The sequence below is a fragment of the Paroedura picta genome, chromosome 4 (genome assembly GCF_049243985.1).
Source record: "Paroedura picta isolate Pp20150507F chromosome 4, Ppicta_v3.0, whole genome shotgun sequence".
Lineage (NCBI taxonomy): Eukaryota > Metazoa > Chordata > Lepidosauria > Squamata > Gekkonidae > Paroedura > Paroedura picta.
In genome coordinates, this window is record NC_135372.1 from 128,277,348 (window position 1) to 128,297,415 (window position 20,068).

The window sequence follows — 20,068 nt, forward strand, 5'->3', positions numbered from 1 at the left end:
GAGGGCAGGCAAACGCTGAACCGTGATTTGTTCTATTGCCTAAAATGAGGATATCATACCAGGATTAATCAGATTCATGGTTTATAGATGAGTGTTTGAGGGAGCAATCCCAGGCAGCAAAACCAAGTTTGAGTCCAGTAGCCCCTTTAAGACCAAGAAAGTTGTATTCAATATATAAGCTTTTGCGTGTGAGCACACTTCCTGAAATATAAACAAAGAAATGTTGGTCTTAAAGGTGCTACTGGACCCAAACTTGGTTCTGCTGCTTCAGACCAACATGGCTACCCACCTGAATCCCAGGTAGGTTAACTCACATCCTTTCTCAGGTTCCATTCAGTGGGTCTCACTCCCAATAAAACATTCTTAGGCTTACATGGCTTGTTTCTGCAGCAGTTCCGATTGTCAAAGCAAGCAGTGGCTTGTTCAGAAGCAGTGGATCCTTCAGCTTCCCAGGCACATGCAGAGTGTGAGTGGGGAGTGTATAAACCCCGGGACCTCTGAGGTTTATCACACACATACCACAGTTCACTTGTGGTTGTCTGAATACATCTGATACCCGCAAGCCAATTTTTAGCCACCCTGAACACCAACAGAACCATGTCACAGGAAGAGAGAAATTTCATGTTTGGCTATTTTTAACTAACAGAAAGTGTTCTACACCAAATGGTGAGCAAGACAGATGCTTTAGAAACAAAGGGGTTCACTATTGCTAATTTGAATTATGTCTGCTTGGGAGGGTAATGTTGTGATTGCTTATTTTGGCCCAGAAAATGAGCTTCAATGCTTGTTGCCTTTGGTCCCTGAAGCTAAGAGGTCTGAGCCTGGTCAGAACACAGAAAGGGGCGACCTTTGAATAACAAAGGAAGAACAGTTGACTCATATGTTGAACTCTTATACAAGTAAGAGAGTTACACCTCCCAAGGATTAATCTGGTTCATGTGAGAGGTTCTAATTCACACAGACTGGTATAAATAAACAACAACAAATTAACAGAATGATCAAAATATTGATATTCACAGCTGTTTTCCTGAAAAGGGGCCCGCCTCTTTATGTTACAAGAGCTATGCTCATTTGACACTATTTTCCTTTTGGTGAGCAGAGCCTGTTACTATATATTGGAAATAAAATAATAAAATGACATTTATAATCCTGCACATCAATTGTGCACTCTATTCAACTGTGCACTCCCCCTCAAATAATAATGTAAATATGCATTACAATAAAATAAGACCCTGCTTTCGGAATGGCTAAAATCCCTTTGCATGTTATCTCTCCCCAATGCCTCCTGAAGCAAACGCTGAGTGGAAACGTTTCTGTTTGCTCAGCAACAGGCTGGTGCGGAAACTTCCATTTCAGAGGTTGTCTCTGGTCTCCGAAGAGACACTCGGAAATATATCGCTCCCTTGTGATGCGTTGGTTAACTGGGACTTGGTTTTCATTAAGAACTGTGCCCTCCTGTACATGATTCTTTCCTGCTCTTGCTTCAGCTCAATGTACGAACGGGAAAACGTGTGGAAAATGGATGTGACAGGAAAGGCCATGAGGAGGATACCGCTCAGGATGCTGCTCAGTGCTACCACCTGTCCGGGGATGCTTCTGGGTACCATATCGCCGTAGCCCACCGTTGTCATGGTGATCACGGCCCACCAATAGCAAGCGGGGATGCTGGTGAACTCCTGGGAGTCTGCCATTTCATTTTCAATCACATACAAGAGAGGTGCAAAGAGTGCAATGGCTACACAAAGGAAAAGCAGCAAGAGGCCAAACTCACGGGTGCACCTCCGGGCAGTGAGCCCCAGCGTCTGCAGGCCCAGGGAGTGCCTGGCCAGCCGCATGACATACAGAATCCTCAAGGCACGTAGTATGCGGAGCACCAGGCCAACTTTGTCCAAGTAGATGTTGCCAGAGGTTGGCTTTTTGTTACTGCTCACCGAAGTGGTATCTAACAATAAGGTGATATAGTAGGGCAGGATGGCCACTATGTCGATCAGGGTTAAGGGGTTCCTCAGAAACGTGAACTTGCTCGGCGCCTGGATGAGCCTCAGAAGGAACTCCAAAGAAAACCATCCCACGCAGACAGATTCCACTATGAAAATGTTGTAGCACATCTGAGAACATTCACCCTGGAATGGAAGGAGAAAAGGATATTGTCTGAGTGTCAAGTAGTTTTAGGAACATCTTCTCTAAGAATGATTGTCTTTTCACCACAGCAAGTTATAACTGCGTAGAGCAGGGGGTTGGACTAGATGGCCTGTATGGCCCCTTCCAACTATGATTCTATGATTCTATAACTATTTCACCTTTCTGTTCCTAAAAATGGCCAGCCAAATGTGTCTTGGGAAGGACACAAGCAAGCTGTATGAGTGACAGTCCTTACTGGGTTTTATTCCCGGAATTTGGTATGGAAAATACAAAACTGCTTGTTAGTCAGTCCAGCTCAGTGTTTAGTTTTGTAGCTGAGCTGGCCTGAAGCAGCAGAACTAAGCTGTAGTCCAGTCAGGCACCTTTAAGACTAGGGTTGCATGCTCCGGATCCAGCAACATCTGGAGGTAGGGGTGGCCAGGACTGGCACACATGAAGCTGCCTTATCCCGATTCAGACCTTTGTCCATCAAGTTCGGTCAGGGTTCTCTGCTGGAGGTCTTTCACAACACCTGCTCCCTGAACCCAGGATCTTCTGCATGCCAAGCAGATGCCCTACCTCTAAAAGGTAAAGGTACCCCTGTGCCAGCACAGAGTCATGTCTGACCCTTGGTGTGACGCCCTCTAGTGTTTTATAGCACATTCTATATGGGGTGGTTTGCCATTCCCTTCCCCAGTCATTACCGTTTTACCCCCCAGCAAGCTGGGTACTCATTTTACCAATCTTGGAAGGATGGAAGGCTGAATCAACCTTGAGCCGGCTGCTGGAATTGAACTCCCAGCCTCATGGTCACAGTCTCAGACAGCATGTCAGCTGCCTTAACACCCTGCACCACAAGAGGCCCCTGCCCTACCTCTGAGTGGCAGCAAACATATCTCAGCTTTAAAAGCTGTACAGCAGATAGAACAACATATCCCAATTAGACAAAACACCCCAGGCAGTACAGATACTGCAGCCCACATAGACGAATACTCCACAAAACCATCATAAACCAATGCAGGCTTAGGACCTGAGAGACCTGGGTTCGAATCCCCACTCTGCTGTCAGGCTTACAGCATGAGCTTTGGGCCAGTCACTGTCTCTCAGTTTAACCTGCCTCACAAGGTGGTTGTGAGGGTAAAATGGAGAAAGGAAGAGCCATGGGCTTCTTGGAAGAAGGATGGGATACAAATGTATTCCATTTTTTAAATGGCCCATGCACACCTACTACATTGGAGCACAAACCCCAGTGCAGGAAGCTGCTCTCTGGATGCCCCCAACACTTTAACTCAGCCTTTCTCAAACCTTTTACCATTGAGAAACCCTTGAAACATTTTTAGGTGTTGAGAAACCCCAGAAGTGGTGCGATTGTGCAAAATACGGTTGGGAGGCATAGCGGTGGACACGCCCACCCAGAACTCCTCCCCTCCCACTCCAGGCCCATCATTGGCCATTTTGGGAAGGTCAACATCACAATATATGGTCATAACACCCGATAAATGTTTAACAAATGCTATTAAAGGTATATTAAAAAATTAATCAACTCCCACCCATTCAAGAAATCCTTCCAGGGCTGTCCCCAGGGTTTCACGAAACCTGGTTGAGAAAACCTGCTTTGACTGGAAGTAGAGTATCGAGAAACTTTGCGAAGCCTTATCCCCACACTCACGTTGTACACTCACTATGCATATTTTGGTGATCTATCACACACAGATGGTGCCCTCTTGTTTTACAACCCCAGGTCTATTCCAATTTAGAAATCTCCTGACGCCTCATCACAGATTGACTAGAAGACCATTTTTATTCTCCACATCGGCCAGAGTTGGCTATTGACCCATCTACCACGCAGTCTTGTTCTCCCACTCTAAGAACAACTTACTCTCTCCTCCTCTTCCCTTAAGCCCGGCATGGTGCTGATAGACAAGTTGACAGCTGTTATGGTCACAAACAGCACGGATAAGCAGGCAAACACCTTCCCGGGAATGCCAGACTGGGGCCTCTCCACCATGTCTTGCAGCCTTTTCATGCAGCGGCCGGCTTTCGTCTCCTCCGCGGCTTCGCATGGGTTTTCGCCATCTGCAAAGTCATCTTCCACTTCGTTCATCTCCGCGAACTCCTCCATTTTCTGCAGGAACCTCCTCTTACAGCACCATTCCAGGTTGTCTTCCTCGATCCCCCAGTACAGCAGCTCCTCCTGGAACGAAAGGGCGCACATCTCTCGCAAGAGCCGAAGCTTCCCTGCCCGCAGGAAAGTCAAGATGGTCCTAAACGCCCCGGGGTTGCGGTCAAAAAAGAACTCATTGCAGGTCACGTCGTAATCGTCACAGATGTTGAGGATGTCGTCGAAGTTGTTGCAGAACTTCAGCTGGCCCAAGCGGGTCATGGGGAACTCATCCAGGGTGGTCCACGGGAGCAAGTATTTAAACCCTCCTACGTTGATGATGATGTGATGTTTCCGGTCTTCTGGACAAATGCTCCCATAAAGGTCTGCCCCAGGATGGATTAGCTTGGCTCTTTGGTAGAAGACTCCCTTGAGCGTTTCCGTTTCAGCAAAGAAAGGGTGATTGAAGGAGGCCTCTGAAGCACAGCTCAGGGCGCTGTAGTCATAGTCCGAATTCTCGCCTGGTAAAAGCGTCATCTTGGTCACTAGGGAACTTCACATCACTGGGATACTGCAGCTACAGGTTTCTGCAACAACAAAAATACACATTTAGGGGGCTCGGCGTATGCATCCCCCCTTTTTACTGACTCTTCTTTTTTTGCATTCAGTGGCAGGACTGAGGGGAAAAACGGAGTGTGCGCACAATGACACATAAAACACAAAAAGGTAACAAAGGTACACATGAGCACAGATCATGTGGTGGCTATCTAGAAAGGATACAGCAAAACAGGAGAGTTAGATCCGGGTCCAGTAGGAGCTTAAGAAACCAATGAGATTTGGGGAGGATCATCTGATGGAGAGGCTGATTCTGTGAAGGTTCAAGGGGGTGGCAGGTTAGTGTGGATGAGTGATAGAGTTGTGAGTGCCCTGCATAATGCAGGGGTTGGACTGGATGACCCAGGAGATTCCTTCCAATTCTATTATTCTATGATTTTAGGAGGCAGTGCTGCAGGGAGTGCATGGATGCAGAATGTGCTGTCAGGTTGCTGATATGTAACTACAAAGAGGTCATCTCTTCCCAAAAGAGGTCCCTCAGGGCAATAGAAGAATGGAACCAGGCAGCATGAAGTTAGTCAACATGGGTGACATGCCAAGGAAATGGCTAGTAATGCTCAGCCAGAACATGATCAAGTGATATGGGGTTGAATTCTACTGATCACTTCCAGATGCACAAAGTGGAGTGATTTTTGTTGATTCCTGCCTTCATGCTGGAAAACAAAAAGGGAACAAAAGCCCAACTTGAGAAAACAAGTCAGGAACCCGAAGGTTGAGCAACAAATATGTATTAAGACGGAGATGCAAATATTTATCATCAAGTGCACATTAAACAGATTAAAAACATCAAAACAGAAGAATCACAGTCTGCGCATGTACAAACTCAATGGCTGCACATAATATGACCATAGAGCAAGAGTGTTTCAACCCAGAGGGTCTTCATCAGTGTCAAATAAACTACATTCATGCATATAATAATAGAGTATATATATAATAATAATAATCCTCATAAAAATACCTTCTATTTATTTCAGAGGAAAGCTATGGCAAATCTAGACAGCATTCTAAAAAGCAGAGACATCACCCTGCCAACAAAAGTGTGTTTAGTCAAGGCTATGGTCTTCCCAGTTGCAATGTATGGCTGCAAAAGTTGGACCATAAGAAAGGCCGAGCGTCAAAGAATTAAGGCTTTTGAACTCTGGCGCTGGAGAAGACTCTTGCGAGTCCCTTGGACTGCAAGGCGAACAAACCGGTCAGTCCTAGAGGAGATCAGCCCTGACTGCTCTTTAGAAGGCCAGATCCTGAAGATGAAACTCAAATACTTTGGCCACCTCATGAGAAGGAAGGACTCCCTGGAGAAGAGCCTAATGCTGGGAGCGATCGAGGGCAAAAGAAGAAGGGGACGACAGAGAATGAGATGGCTGGATGGAGTCACTGAAGCAGTAGGTGCAAACTTAAATGGACTCTGGGGAATGGTAGAGGACAGGAAGGCCTGGAGGATCATTGTCCATGGGGTCGCGATGGGTCGGACACGACTTCGCACCTAACAACAACAATTTATTTCAGAATTCTTATGCCATCAACCAGGTCTTATTATTTTACTGTATATAGTCACACGATGTGCAACCATTCAGACCGTACATGCACAGAGAGTGGTTCTTATGTTTTAATTTTTTTGTTGTTCTTAATGTGCACTTAATCAATATTTGTATTTTAATCTTTGTATTCATTGCACAAACTTTGGGTTCCCTCATGCAGAAATGAGAAATTGCCCTCCACCAACTGCAATTCTTCTGTGAGCAGAGATTTTGGGCAAGATCCAGATCATCATGACCCAACAAAGGGTACTTCCGCTATCATTTTTTGAGCACAAAGCCTATGCCCCATTGCTGGCCAAGGATGCGGCTGACTGGCACATCCGTTGGGCACTGCTAGCCACTCTTCCAACGTGGAATCTCCCCTGGCCTGTTCTCTTCTCACATCATTAATGCTTCTGAGATTTCACCATGTTCTTTCACGAATATCTCAAAGGGCTGGTGAAAATTCTTAGGTAGCTGATTTTGTTGCCAATATCATATTCTTCCGGGTTTCTTTGAGCTCCTATGAAACTTCTGCTTATGCATAGTCATGGGTGTTCAAAGTACCAATGTATACCGACCATCAAGCATACAAAATACTGGTCAGGATTTGAAATGAGCCTTTCTTCTCATTCTCCATTATCACTTGGGAGACTATGAATAAAGATCAGGAACGGTCCACAGCTTCCTCTTTAAGCTTCTCATCCGTTCACATCCTTCATACGAACATGGCCGACTGCCACCAATTGTACACATCCTCCAGTCTACTCAGATTCCCCGAAACAACATTATTGACAATTCAGGATGGAGACCCAGCTGGGATGTGGGAGAACCTGAGAACAAGGCCGCTTCCCTCAGTCTTGGATTTGACCTTTCCGTGGGAGCCGTTCTGTCAAAACAGCGACTGTTCTGTTTGAGCATCGCTTAATAAGGGAATTGAGATCTCCTGGAGTGGGGCAGGGCCATGAAAAATGAAGATATAAATCTGCAGCTAAAAGACTGCAGACAGGAATGCAAGTGAAAAAGGAATAACCCATTTTCCTGTTTGCTCCATCAATTTAGACTTTGCTAGGTGAGGTGTCTTACAAGTGAGAAACACACAAGGGAGGGAAATTACCTCTGCACAATCCATCTTAGTTTACTTTCTCTTCCATTACTCAAGTTTTCCCCTTCACCTGTTTGCTTCCCCTCTCTGATTCTTCCACATTGTCTTCTTGTTCATGCTCCTTCCCCATACCCGCTTTCTCTAGCCCAGGGGTAGTCAAACTGCGGCCCTCCAGATGTCCATGGACTACAATTCCCAGGAGCCCCTGCCAGCATTCGCTGGCAGGGGGCTCCTGGGAATTGTAGTCCATGGACATCTGGAGGGCCGCAGTTTGACTACCCCTGCTCTAGCCCATTACCAGTGTTCCACCAAAACACTTGCCAAATTGCTAATGGTGTGTCATTTTTTTTCTCCCAGTGACTGACTTCTATAAAACTGGGATTTGCCATTCTGTTCATTTAAGAGCACTGTTACCATTAGGCCTGCAGCTGATTTTAATTTCATTTTCACCCCATGCTGTTCTGTGCCTCCAAGCAAAGCCGATTGTCTTTGGGGGTCATTTCTATTTTCCTTTCTTTCCCAGTATCTAGACAGGCAAAGAGACAGACACAAGAGAGAAGGCACTGTACCAAATGTAAAAGAGACTCTTTTTGCCCCTAGCTTTGTGCTAGCAAGCAGGTAACAGTGGTTCTTAGTTTTTTAAAAAAATCTAAATTCAGATTTGATACTCATTTTTTCCAGGAAGGCTTTCCTCCCCTTAAAATCCAATGGCTCAGGAGTTTGAGTAATATTCTGTCTGACTTTATATTTACCCAGGTATAAATTCCACTAGGTTTAATGCGGCTTATTCCCAATTAACAGTAAACAGTCACTCCATTGGCTGCCCATCACCTTCTGGGTTCAACTCGAAGTTCAAGAGGAAAGGGGAGGTGGTTGTAAGCGACTTTGAGACTCCTGGTAGAGAAAAGTGCCATACAAGGACCACACAATCCATCTAGTGGTACCCCCTGCTCAATGCAGGACCAGCCTAAAGTATCCATTATAAGTATCTGCCCAATTGCTGCTTGAAGACTGCCATCAAGGGGTCCTATTTGACTACTGAATACACTGACTGTGAAACCCCCCCCCCCCGCCGCCGATATCTAGCAGGTACCGTTCTACACGAAGTTTAAACCCAATACTGCAGGTCCTCTCCTCTACTGCCAAGAGGAACCACTCCCTGCTCTCCGAGAGGCTCCAAGCAGATGACTGGCTTTACTGGCAGCAGTGGGGCGCAGAGCTAATCCGTGAGAAGGCAAATGAGCCCCAGGCTAGCAGGCCAACTCTGCTACATCTTCCACAACAGCCAAAGTAGGATCTAGGAGCCAATCAAGTTGGGGAAAACAGAAAGCACTCTGTGGATTCGGGCTTCCCAAGGCAAAGGAAAATCAATGGATCTGATAAATATTGATCTTGTCCCAAAAAAAAGCCAGCAAATCAAAAAGGCCCTCACTGTTTACAGTCCAGCCCTCAAGTTCACATCGTCTTCCCAAGTAGTGCTTTCCATACCCCAGACACGACATGAAGCGGGAAGCACCCAGAAACAGGGCTTCTTCAGTGGTGGCACCAAACCTATCTTATTGTCCTTTGGGCACTGGTTCGAAACCTTCCTTTTGACTCAGGCTTTTAATGGGATTTCATTTTTATAGCTGTTTTCAAGGTCTGCTTTTAGCCTATGGACTGTTTGGTGAATATCGTTTTAGGTTGCCTGTTTTGTGCTGTGTTATTATGCAGGCTATATATGGCTTGTTTTAATATTTATAGTGTTTTTATAGTATCTGACCCTATTGTTTTTCAGTTTCTGAGTCACCTTGAACAGGGTTTTGGAAAGGCAGCATGGACACATTTCAACTACATCCACATATACAGCGATCAGCGACGGAAAAGGATGCTGAATTACGCAGAATGTGAAACGCTTGTATTGAGTGATTGTGGACAGTGCCGTCAAGTCACAACTGACTCATGGCAACCCCACAGGGGTTTCAAGGCAAGAGATGTTCAGAGGGGTTTTTGCCACTGTCTGGCTCTGTTATCACGACCCTGATGTTTCTTGGTGGTCCTCCCATCCAAATGCCAGCCAGAGCCGACTCTGTTTAGCTTCCGAGATCTGATAAAATCAGGCTATCCAGGTCAAGGCTGCTTGTATTTAGGACAGCTGATAACACCACCAGTGGTTACCATTCCAGAATTTGTCTGCAGGCGGATGAAAAAGGTACCGCATTAGTGAACGGTTCCCTGGATCCTTCTCCAGATGCTACGGTGAAATCTATTAATCATGCACATGAATAAAACGGGCATATATTTTGCATAATACATCCTGCTTCTGCTGGTTATGGGGGATAGGGGTAAAGCACCAATTAGGGTGCTGAAGCCACATCCCCAGTTACTGGAATTCTCACTCCTGTGGGCTGATAGCAGATAACCATCATCCAAAGATGATCAGGTGCTCAAATCTCCTTTCAAATTCCTCTTTAGTTAAGCAAGATGCTGTGACTGCAATCTGCTACAGTCCGATCCTGTGTGCTAAAGTCCAATCCTAAGTAGACTTATCTGTTTAAGCCTGTTGACTTTGAAGGATTCAAAAGAATGTGATAACTCTCTTTAGGCTTGCACTGTTAAGGCTAATACATCCAAAACAAATCTTATGGCACTTGAAGGAATTTACTAAGGTATAATCTTTTGTGAGGTACAGTCCACTGACTGGTAACTCCATGATAATTCAGCAGTCTTTATGGCAACTTTCATCAACTTTTTAACCATTGAGAAATCCCTGAAACATTCTTCAGACTCTGAGGAACACCAGAAGTGGTGCAATCATGGAGAATATGGTTGGGAAGCATAGTTGTGTACATGTTCACCCAGACCCCTCTCCTTCCCACCCCCTCCAGGCCCATCACTGGCTGTGGGAAGGGTGCAGATCAACAAGGCCATATATGGTCATATCACCCAATAAATGTTCAACAAATTTAAAAATATATATCAAAAATTAAGTCCCACTCACTTGGGAAACCCTTCCAGGACTGTCAAGAAACCCAAGATGCTGATATGAGAAATAAAAGTTCTTGGGTCTCAATCCTTCTGACCACTTTTGAGAGTGACTATTAAATAAAACGCACAGGGCATGAATATTTATTTTATTTATTTATTTAGATTTCTATACTGCCCATTTCTTTGCAGCTCTGGGCGGTTTACACTGAACATTATATAACTTACATGGAGCTTATTTACTAAGCAATAACCAGGATGATCCCGACAGGCTGGAAAGATACAGGATGATCTTGACAGGATGGAAAACTGGGCTAAAATGAATTTTAATAGTGAAAAATGTAAAGTCCTGCATTTAGATAGGAAAAATCAAATGCATCACTATAGGGTGGTTGAGACTTGTCTTGGCAGCAGTATTTGAGAAAAGGATCTGGGGGTCTTAGTAGACCATACACTGAACATGAAGCAGCAGTGTGACTCAGTGGCTGGAAAGGCAAATGGGATGTATTAAAAGAAGTATAGTGTCCAGATCACATGAGATGATATTGCCACTTTACTCCACTCTGGTTAGACCTCACTTGGAGTACTGTGTTCAGTTTTGGGTACCACAAATGAAGAAAGATGTAGAGAAATTGGAGTGTGTCCAGAGGAGGGCTACAAAGATGGTGAGGGGTTTGTAGAGGAAAGGTATGAGGAAAGGTTGAGGGAGCTTGGTCTGTTTAGCCTGAAAAGAAGACAACTAACAAGTGATATGACAACCATCTTCAAATACTTGAAGGGCTGTCATAGAGAAGATGGAGCAAAGTTGTTTTCTGTTGCCCCAGAGGGTCGGATCAGAAACATGGGTTAAAATTAATTCAAAAGAATTTTCGGCTAAACATCCAGACGTTTCTGATAGTTAGAGCAGTTCCTCGGTGGAACAGGCTTCCTTGGGAGATGGTGAGTTTTCCTTCTTTGGAAGTTTTTAAGCAGAGACTAGATAGTTACCTGACATAAATGCTGATTTTATAAATTTAGGCAGATGGTGAGTGGGTGGGCAGGAAGGGATGTGCCAGTGTTTGTCTCTTGTGGCCCTTCCTTGCATTCACGGGGAATTGCTAATTGTCACTGTGGGATGGTAGATGAATTCCTCCAGGACCAGGCTGGATTCTGGAGATTTTTGGGGGAGGGATCACTTGGGCATGAAATTGGGGCCACAGTGGGTAGACAGGTAGTTGTGAGAGTTCCTCCATTGTTGGTGGTTGGTGTAGTGGTTAGGAGCACAGACTTCTAGTTTGGCGAGCCAGGTTTGATTCCAAGCTCCCCCACATGCAACTAGCTGGATGACTTTGGGCTCGCCACAGCACTGATAAAGCTGTTCTCACCGAGCTGTAATATCAAGGCTCTCTCAGCCTCACCTACCTCACAAGGTGCCTGTTGTGGGGAGAGGAAAGGGAAGGGGATTGTAAGCTGCTTTGAGACTCCTGGTAGAGAAAAGTGGCATATAAGAACCAACTCTTCTTTTTCTAGATGACCCTGGAGGAACCTTCCAACTCTATTATTCTATGAACCAATATGGGGCAAAGCAATTCTTTCCACTGAACAACTTTACCTAACCAACCAATTTCAGGAAGCAGTGTGATCACCTGGAATTCCCGGAGACCCGTGGGCTCAAAGGATCTGAGAAAAGGATCAGCAATTTTCCTTTCCCCCCACCGTGGGAAACAAGAATGGCAACTTAAATGTTAAAAAGTTCAACTTCTGATTCCCCCCCCCATCTCCCAATTTCCTCTACCGCATTTCATTTCTGCAGTGCAACTCTGACGTAATCAACGATCCTGTGAAAAGGCCTTGCTTACCATTCTCGTGCGGGCAATTTGAGATTTGTTCCCTGGAGGAAAATGATAACATAATATAAACCGCAGGGTTCTGCCAAGTAATGCCGTTGAAGTCTAAGCAGACTTCTGACATCTGGAACTTCTTACAGCTGTTTATTTTCCCCCCACTGGTTAAAAAAAAAGTCCTAGTGCAATGTAAATAACAATACAACCTTTCCAAAAAAGGCACTGCCACTGGAAATTAAACTGTTCTGTAGTCCTACCATTACTCTGGCTTCATCCGTACACTAGCAGAAAAGCCTGTTGTATAAAAAATATAATGGGCTCTAGCCTCCACCGTTATGCAGCCCTGTCGAGGCCTTGCCAGGCCACGGCAAAGCTGGTTGGGGTCGAGCTCGGGCAGGTGCTCCTTGACACCCTCCCGACAAACCTGAGCAGCCCCACCGAGGCCTGGCGAGGCTGCTCAGGCTGGGGCTGCCTTACCTGATTGCCGTTTCTTCGTGTGGCTGAAAGGCAGAGGGGGAGGCAGTCAGGAATGGCGTGTCCCCTACCTGATTGGTCCATGAGGGGGTGAGTGCCCTTCCCAAGGGCTAATCAAGGAGGTAGAGGCAGTTAGGGGCAGGCCATCCAGTATCTGATTGGTGCTCCGGGGCAAGTGACTCCTCAAGGGCCCAATCAGGTAGGTGATGAGTCCCAACTCCTCCCACCAACTCTCTCCAGCTTTATTTATGGTGCAGATGCAGATGGGTAACATACAACATACACTTTCCCACTTTTTATACCTTTCAGGGCAGGGCAGAGAATCGAGAATTTGCTCTTTGACACCTGTAGTATATTATGTCCTATGCTTCTCTACAGAGATCTCAAATTCGGACCTGGGATATTTAAAATCCATATATACGGTGTGACAAGGTCATTTCATTTCTGTACAGCAGAACTCCAGTCACTCCACAGTGGGAAGGTCAGAATATCCAAGCCTTAAGATGGATACTTCATTGCAGTTGTTAATTGGAGCCAAATTTTTTTGCCAAATTCAGGGGGGGGGTTCGGGGGGAGGGAAATCAGCCCTTGAAATTCAATCCCAATCAAAGTTTATCTGTAAAGTTTCTAGCGATTGTATTGATAAAGAGAAAATACTTTACAGCAGGGGTAGTCAAACTGTGGCCCTCCAGATGTCCATGGACTACAATTCCCAGGAGCCCCTGCCAGCATTCTCTGGCAGGGGCTCCTGGGAATTGGAGTCCATGGACATCTGGAGGGCCACAGTTTGACTACCCCTGCTTTACAGGGAGTAACTCTATTTCATCCGAGAATCCCGGCCTGCAAAATCACTCTTACTATTGACTGCCACCACAGAGCTGGGAGGGGGGAGGGGGGAGAGAGAGAGCAATAGATATATTTCATGCAAACCAATTTCAAATGTGTCACAACCCCAGGAAGTTGTACGAGGTTCCAAGGCAGCTGTCAATAAGGACATGGAAGCAGCAGCCCCAGTTCCAATATGCACTAACAAGTGATCCAGAGGAACACAGGCTGCTAACCAAGACTACACAGTCTGCAGCATGAGACTTTTATTGGAACAGGAAAAACCGCAAAGAGGCAACAAGTGAAATGCCTTAGCTACCGAGGCAACTTGGAAAAGGTATCTCCGCGTGTGTGGTACATTCGTCCCCCTCCCCTTCATTGGATAAAGGACAATCAAACGCTGACTCTTTGACATCATGTCCTTCACAGAGAGCGAGAGAAAGGGAACATTCAGCAAGAATGACATACTGGGGTGGGTGGAAGAACAGAACTCGATTAAGATGCCAGGACTATCGCAAGCATCAACACAGACAGCTGTCAATTGATCGATTACCGGTAAAATGACTGCCGGAGGGAGGGAGAGACACACAGGACATTTCTGAAAGGCAATGAACGAAAATAGAAATTCTATAACTCCAACAAATGTTCCAACCCCCCTCCCCCAATATTACTGCTTTGTATTTAGTGTTAGGAAAGAATTGCCAGGTTCCACGCATGAAATTTAGTGCCCAGTTAACAGCAAGTAACGTCCCTGTCGCCTATCCGTCTCCAGCAGCAAAAGGCACGCCACAGTTTTGGGGCTGGGCCAGTACCAGTCCGAGGTTACTGTCCAAGAGCTAATGAGAAACAGCAAAAAGGGAAAAAGTGATGCAATCCCAGGCATGCTTGAAGTCCATTTGAATTATGCAGGATTTTCATGTGGATTAATTTGCAAGGCACTAAACTGCATAGGTCGGGGGAGGGGAGGAGCTGGACCAAAGGGAAGGTCATTCCCATACTGAGTGCCTGGCGTGCGCGCCAGAAAAGAGAACTGCGGAAGTTTGTTTAGAGGTCATTAATCAATAATTGTTATACAAATATTGCCCCCTCTATCTGTTCCTATCATCTTCAGGATTCAACGCTACAGCACGCGGTAGCCGGGCTAATCCGGATCAACAGGTCCTCTTCCTGGGATCGGAACACTCAAGCCCCTTCTCTCCCCCCCCCCCCCGCCGGTGCTTGGAAGAGATGGAGAACAAGCTGTCTCTACGCACACGTCGGATTAACGCCCTTCCAATGCTGCAAACGCATCCTGAAAATGCACCATCCAAAGCGTGCGGATCGGACTAAGAACCCTTTCTGGCTCCCCATCCCCCCAGAACTGACAGCCCTTCGACGCTACTCAAGCCCGCATCAAGCCTGCAAGCGCCTCCCGATCCCCGCGCGATCCACAATCACCTCGCAACGCTTTCGCCGCCGGGCGATCCGGGTTTCGGTGGCTCCGCAGGACGCCAGAAAGTTCCCCCCCAAACTTGCGCGAGAAGTTCGCCGGAGCTGTTCGCCTGGCGGGATGGGACAGAGGGGCGTCCGCGGCGGTGCGCGCTCACTTGCCAGGGCGCTCGCGGCTATCCTGGACGGGCGGCGCAGGTGCGGAGACGCCGGGGAAGGCTCGCGAGCAGCAGCAGCAGCACCAGCAGCCCTGGGCGGGAGCGCCGGAGAGGCCGCGGGAGGAGGCTTCGCGGGGCGGTCCCGGGACGGGAGGCAGCGGCGGCATGGTCACGGCGGCTCCGGCGTCCGGCCACGCTCGACTCCCCCGCAGGAGGCAAGACACGCCCTGCCCACGGCGGCGACGCGCACACCCCGCCCTCCGCTCGCAGCCGCCGGGCAACAGGCTTCTTGGGGGGGCTCTGCGCGCGGCGCGTTGCGTCTGCTGCCCGCCGCTTGGCCCTGCAGGGAGACCGCGGCGGCTCCAGACGGCCGTGCCGGGCAGACCTGCGACAAAGCCAAGCGGCGGGACGGCAACGCGGGCCTCGGTTGACAAGCATACCTGATGGCCCTTTGCAGGGCGGCTGCCGCCACAGGGGCGCTCTTCGACGCCCTGGTTCAAAAGAGCCTCTCTGGGAGGAGGGCGCGGCTCAGATGTGGCTGCTCCGGCTACTTGTGCATGCAGCCGAGGCACGCGCCGGCAGTCGAGTCCCCGGGCGGCGGGGCTTTAGAGGTGCGCTCGCGCTGGGCTTTCCCACGCGTGTTGCAAATACAGTCCGTGGAGGAGTTTAAGGCACGGAGGGAAGAGAAGTTTTGCAGAGGGCAACTCGCGTGCACGGGGCTTAGTAGTAAGAGAAGATGCGCCTCTGCAGTAGGCGCAACAGATGTCCAACTTGCCACTCAAGAAGAACTGGCAGCCTGTAGAACAGCAACCTGCTACGTGCGGAAAAGGGATTTGGGTGCGCTAGACGCAGTGCTCGGGCGAAGTTCGTGGAAGGGTATGCATTTTGCTCCCCCCCCCCCCCCGGCGTTTCTGTAATGCTGGGATGAGGAACAATTGAGTTTTCGTGAACGCAGCCTTCGCCAGAAATTAAAGTTTAGGGTTTTCTTACTACTAAGGTGCACCCCTGCGAAATAGTACGGGGTGGAAGTTTGACTTCACCTAGGGACAGCTTAAACTTCCACCCCGTACTCTTTTGCAGAGGTGCATCTTATCTTAATAGTAATAAAACATATGTAGTTGTGCTTTTCGGCCGCTAGGTATCGCTGCGAGCTGGGTCTTCGGCGTGGCCTCGCCGCACTTGAACGCGAATCCCATGCAGACTAGTCGAAACGGAATGAGAATTAACACAGTTTGCAACTCGGAAGCGAGAGTCAGAAAAGGGACGGTCAAATGAAAGCACCAACCAGCTGTGGGCCATGGCAGACTGCACATTTGGCTTTGACCACAGTAAACTGGTAGAAGTTAGAACTGTGGCCTGTCTATTCCACAACAACAGTCCTTTATATGTGAACGTCATGTGGATGCTAAGGGCTGGTTCTTAAATTTGCCAGACCTTACGGGGTTGGGAAAGTCCTGGAGATGTGGGAACCTCAGTGAGGTACAAAGGTAGAGTCCGTCTCCCAAAGCATCCCATCTTTTTCAGGGAAATTGATAGCTGTAGTCTGGAGATGAGGGGTAATTCAAAGCAGGGGTAGTCAACCTGTGGTCCTCCAGATGTCCATGCACTACAATTCCCATGAGCCCCTGCCAGCAAACGCTGGCAGGGGCTCATGTGAATTGTAGTCCATGGACACCTGGAGGACCACAGGTTGACTACCCCTGATTCAAAGGATCTCCAAGTCTCTCCTGGAGTCTGGCATCCCCACTTGTTCTGTAGTCATGGCTTTGGCCTAGGATCCACACCACTTGGTGCGGTTTTCGAGTGGGGGATGGGACATATTTACTCCTGCTGGCTGGGCAGCTTGGCCTGATGGAACACAGGCAGGTTTTTCATTTTGGAGTGCCTCCAGCTGCTCTCATTATAGTTGCAAGGACACCATTAATTAGCATTAAAAAAAAAAAAAGTTCCCGCTAGAGAATTGGGGCTGTAGCTTCTTGGCAGGGCATCTGGGCTGTATGTTGAAAGCCCCAGGTTTGATCCACGGTGTTTAATATTTAATACACGGTGTCTTCAGTTAACATCAAGCAGTAGAAGATGGGAAAGAATTTTGCTCGAAGCTTCAGATACTCAAAAGTTTAGCTAAATATTTCAGGGTTTTTATTCATTAAAAGTTGTACTCAGTGCAGTTAAGGGGCAAGCAGTAGGTATAATTGATCAATCAGGCTTAAAAAATTTGGCTAAACGGGGGAGGGGGCAGGCACAGATGCCTGCTCAAGGTACAGATGCCTAAGAACATAAGAGCCCTGCTGGATTAGACCAGTGGTCCTACGCTACCATCATGTTACACACAATGGCCAACTAGTTGCCCGAAAACCAGCAAATGACACAGATCCTACAGTGCCCTCCTAGCACTGATTTTCAGAAGGTTCCTGATCTGTCTCTGAATATGGAGCTTCCCTGTATTCAGGGCTCTCTCAGCCTCTCCTCCCTCACAGGGTGTCTGTTGTGGGGAGAGGAAAGGGAAGGGGACTGTAAGCCACTTTGAGACTCCTTCGGGTAGAGAAAAGCGGCATATAAGAACCAACTCTTCAGTAATCTCAGGGCTCTCTCAGCCTCTCCTCCCTTACAGGGTGTCTGTTGTGGGGAGAGGAAAGGGAAGGGGACTGTAAGCCACTGAGACTCCTTTGAGTAGAGAAAAGCAGCATAGAAGAACCAACCCTTCACCATGGCTATAAGTCGTTGATAATCCTCCATGAATCTCTCTAAGCCCCTTTTACCATCTCAGGCAGAAACTCCCACATTTTAATTGCTCTGTAAAGATTTCCTTTTGTCCAGTGCTTCCTACTTTTGAGTGTTCTGCTCTGGGCTTCTGTGGCCTTTGCCTCTTAATAAAAACACTCGTGCAGTTCTCAGGTGTGACATTGGTTTGGCCTGATGGGTTTGCATGGCACTGCTGCCACATTGGCCTTGGCACTGGGGTTGTGCATCTGGCCACTCTTGCACTTGCTGTGCTGCCCTTGTGACCCCCTCCTCCCACCCCCCTCGCTGGGATTGTGATTCTGTTGAGCTGGCATATGCCACAATGGGGCACTGTGTGCTGTGGCTGGGCACTGTTAGGTTGGCTCTGGGGTCTTTGGAGGAGAGGCTCCAGCAGATATGTTGCAAATTTGGTGCCTCTACCTTAGCTTCCCTCCCACCAGACCACTGAATGTGCCCTCAGCAGCTGCAGCCAACACAAAGGAAGGATCTTTACTGTGAGTGATTGCAAGCGATGTGTATGCAAGAAACTATTCTTAAACAGCATGTTTGGCTTAAAAGGCATCCTTGTTATGCAGAGGAAGGTTGGTTTTTATATCCTGCTTTTCTCTACCCAAGGGAGTCTCAAAGCAGCTTAGAATTGCCTTCCCTTCCTCTCCCCACAACAGACACCCTGTGAGGGAGGTGGAGCTGAGAGAGCCCCGATGTTACTGCTCTGTGAGAGCAGCACTATCAAGGCTGTGATGAGCCCAAGGTCACCCAGCTGGCTGCATGTGGGGGAGCGGGGAATCAAACCCGGCTCATCAGATTAGAAGCTGCTGCTCTTAACCACTACACCAAGCTGGCTCAGAGTTTCTGCATGGAATATCACCCCCTGATATTTTGTGGCTGGCTCCACGTCTGGCAGCCATTTTGTGGTTGTGCCCACTGGTCTTGAGTCAGAATTACAAAGCTGCTCACACGCTCAAAAAAGTCAGAGACCTCTGGGATAGCTTTTAATGTTTGCAAACTATAAGTTTGTTCGGGCACCATATCAAACCTTCGCTGGATGAACCTGGGGAAAGCTTTGAGTAGATGCCCTTGCTGAGCAGAAGGCTTTTTGGAAAGGGCTTTTCCCTCCTGGGTTGGTTGCAAGTTAAATCAGCAAGAGATTCCCTGAGTCAAGGAACCTATCTGTGCTTGCCGATTTCACCCCACCCCACCCCCTTTCATGCCTTTCTGCTGCTTGAGGGCTCCCTTACCTCCTGTCCTATTGAATGATGAAGCATCTTGTCCTATCTGCTCTCTGGTTCTTGCAGATAAAGCCGGCATCAATTTGCAGACAGGAGCCGGGCTAAAGTGGGGTTTTTTTTTTTAAAAGCAAACCGCTGTGGTTATGGTTTTTCATGGCATGTCTGCCTGCTCTTGGCACTCTAACAACTAAACAGGAGAACAGATTTGTTCTTTACAACGTAGAACCTGAACCTAATGAATTCTCCAAAGCCCAGAGATGAAGAATGCCAACTGTGGGCTAGAAGTAGAATTAGTCATGGAAATTATTCAGCAAAACTGTGTTCACTAACAAAATACATTTAAGAGCAGAGTCTTCCCTGTTTGCTGGCAATCAGGAAGCAGGAAGGAACAAGTGCCACTCACAGGGTGCATTAAAGGTAAAGGTAAAGGTATCCCCTGTGCAAGCACCGAGTCATGTCTGACCCTTGGGGTGACGACCTCCAGCGTTTTCATGGCAGACTCAATACAGGGTGGTTTGCCAGTGCCTTCCCCAGTCATTACCGTTTACCCCCCAGCAAGCTGGGTACTCATTTTACCGACCTCGGAAGGATGGAAGGCTGAGTCGACCTTGAGCCGGCTGCTGGGATTGAACTCCCAGCCTTATGGGCAAAGCTTTTAGACGGCTGCCTTAACACTCTGCGCCACAAGAGGTTCCCCACAGGGTGCATTATTCATTGCAAATTATTAGGTTGGCTTTTTGAACTGCCCCCCTCCCCCTCCTCTCCATTCCAACCCTTGCAGTTCCTTTCGGCCCTGTCCAGGTGCTTCATCGACAAGGGCCACCTGTTGTCACCCCATCACATGGAAGGTCTGCAGTGGATCCTCTGCAATGGATCCCCATGTCTTTTATGTCCCCACCAAGTCTTCTTTCCCAAAGCTAGGGATACCTATCTGGATGAAACCAGCTTTTTTAAAAAAGCTACCAT

At 47.7% G+C, this 20,068-nt stretch overlaps 1 protein-coding gene across 2 annotated transcripts; it reads right to left on the reverse strand.

Annotated features, from left to right (window-relative positions):
* Positions 1-986: 986 nt before the first annotated feature.
* On the reverse strand, positions 987-15,712 carry KCNG1 (potassium voltage-gated channel modifier subfamily G member 1). 2 transcript variants are annotated; one of them, XM_077335626.1, is made up of 3 exons: positions 15,572-15,712; positions 4,001-4,809; positions 987-2,123 (listed from the first exon to the last, which is right to left on the reverse strand). In XM_077335626.1, exons 2-3 carry the CDS (start codon positions 4,757-4,759, stop codon positions 1,353-1,355), a joined length of 1,530 nt encoding a protein of 509 aa, XP_077191741.1. In that variant the 5' UTR covers positions 4,760-4,809; positions 15,572-15,712; the 3' UTR covers positions 987-1,352. The 2 variants fall into 2 exon arrangements, with proteins under 2 accessions (XP_077191741.1, XP_077191740.1); XM_077335625.1 differs by lacking the exon at positions 15,572-15,712 and adding an exon at positions 14,983-15,523.
* Between the last annotated feature and the right edge of the window lie 4,356 nt (positions 15,713-20,068).

What these genes read in the sequence shown, in the direction of transcription:
- KCNG1 (XM_077335626.1), bottom strand. Translation starts at nt 4,759, where the DNA reads ATGACGCTTTTACCAGGCGAGAATTCGGACTATGACTACAGCGCCCTG. An exon ending in TAAGGGAAGAGGAGGAGAGA is followed by an intron (nt 2,124 to 4,000) that starts GTAAGTTGTTCT and finishes CTTCCATTCCAG; the next exon opens with GGTGAATGTTCTCAGATGTG.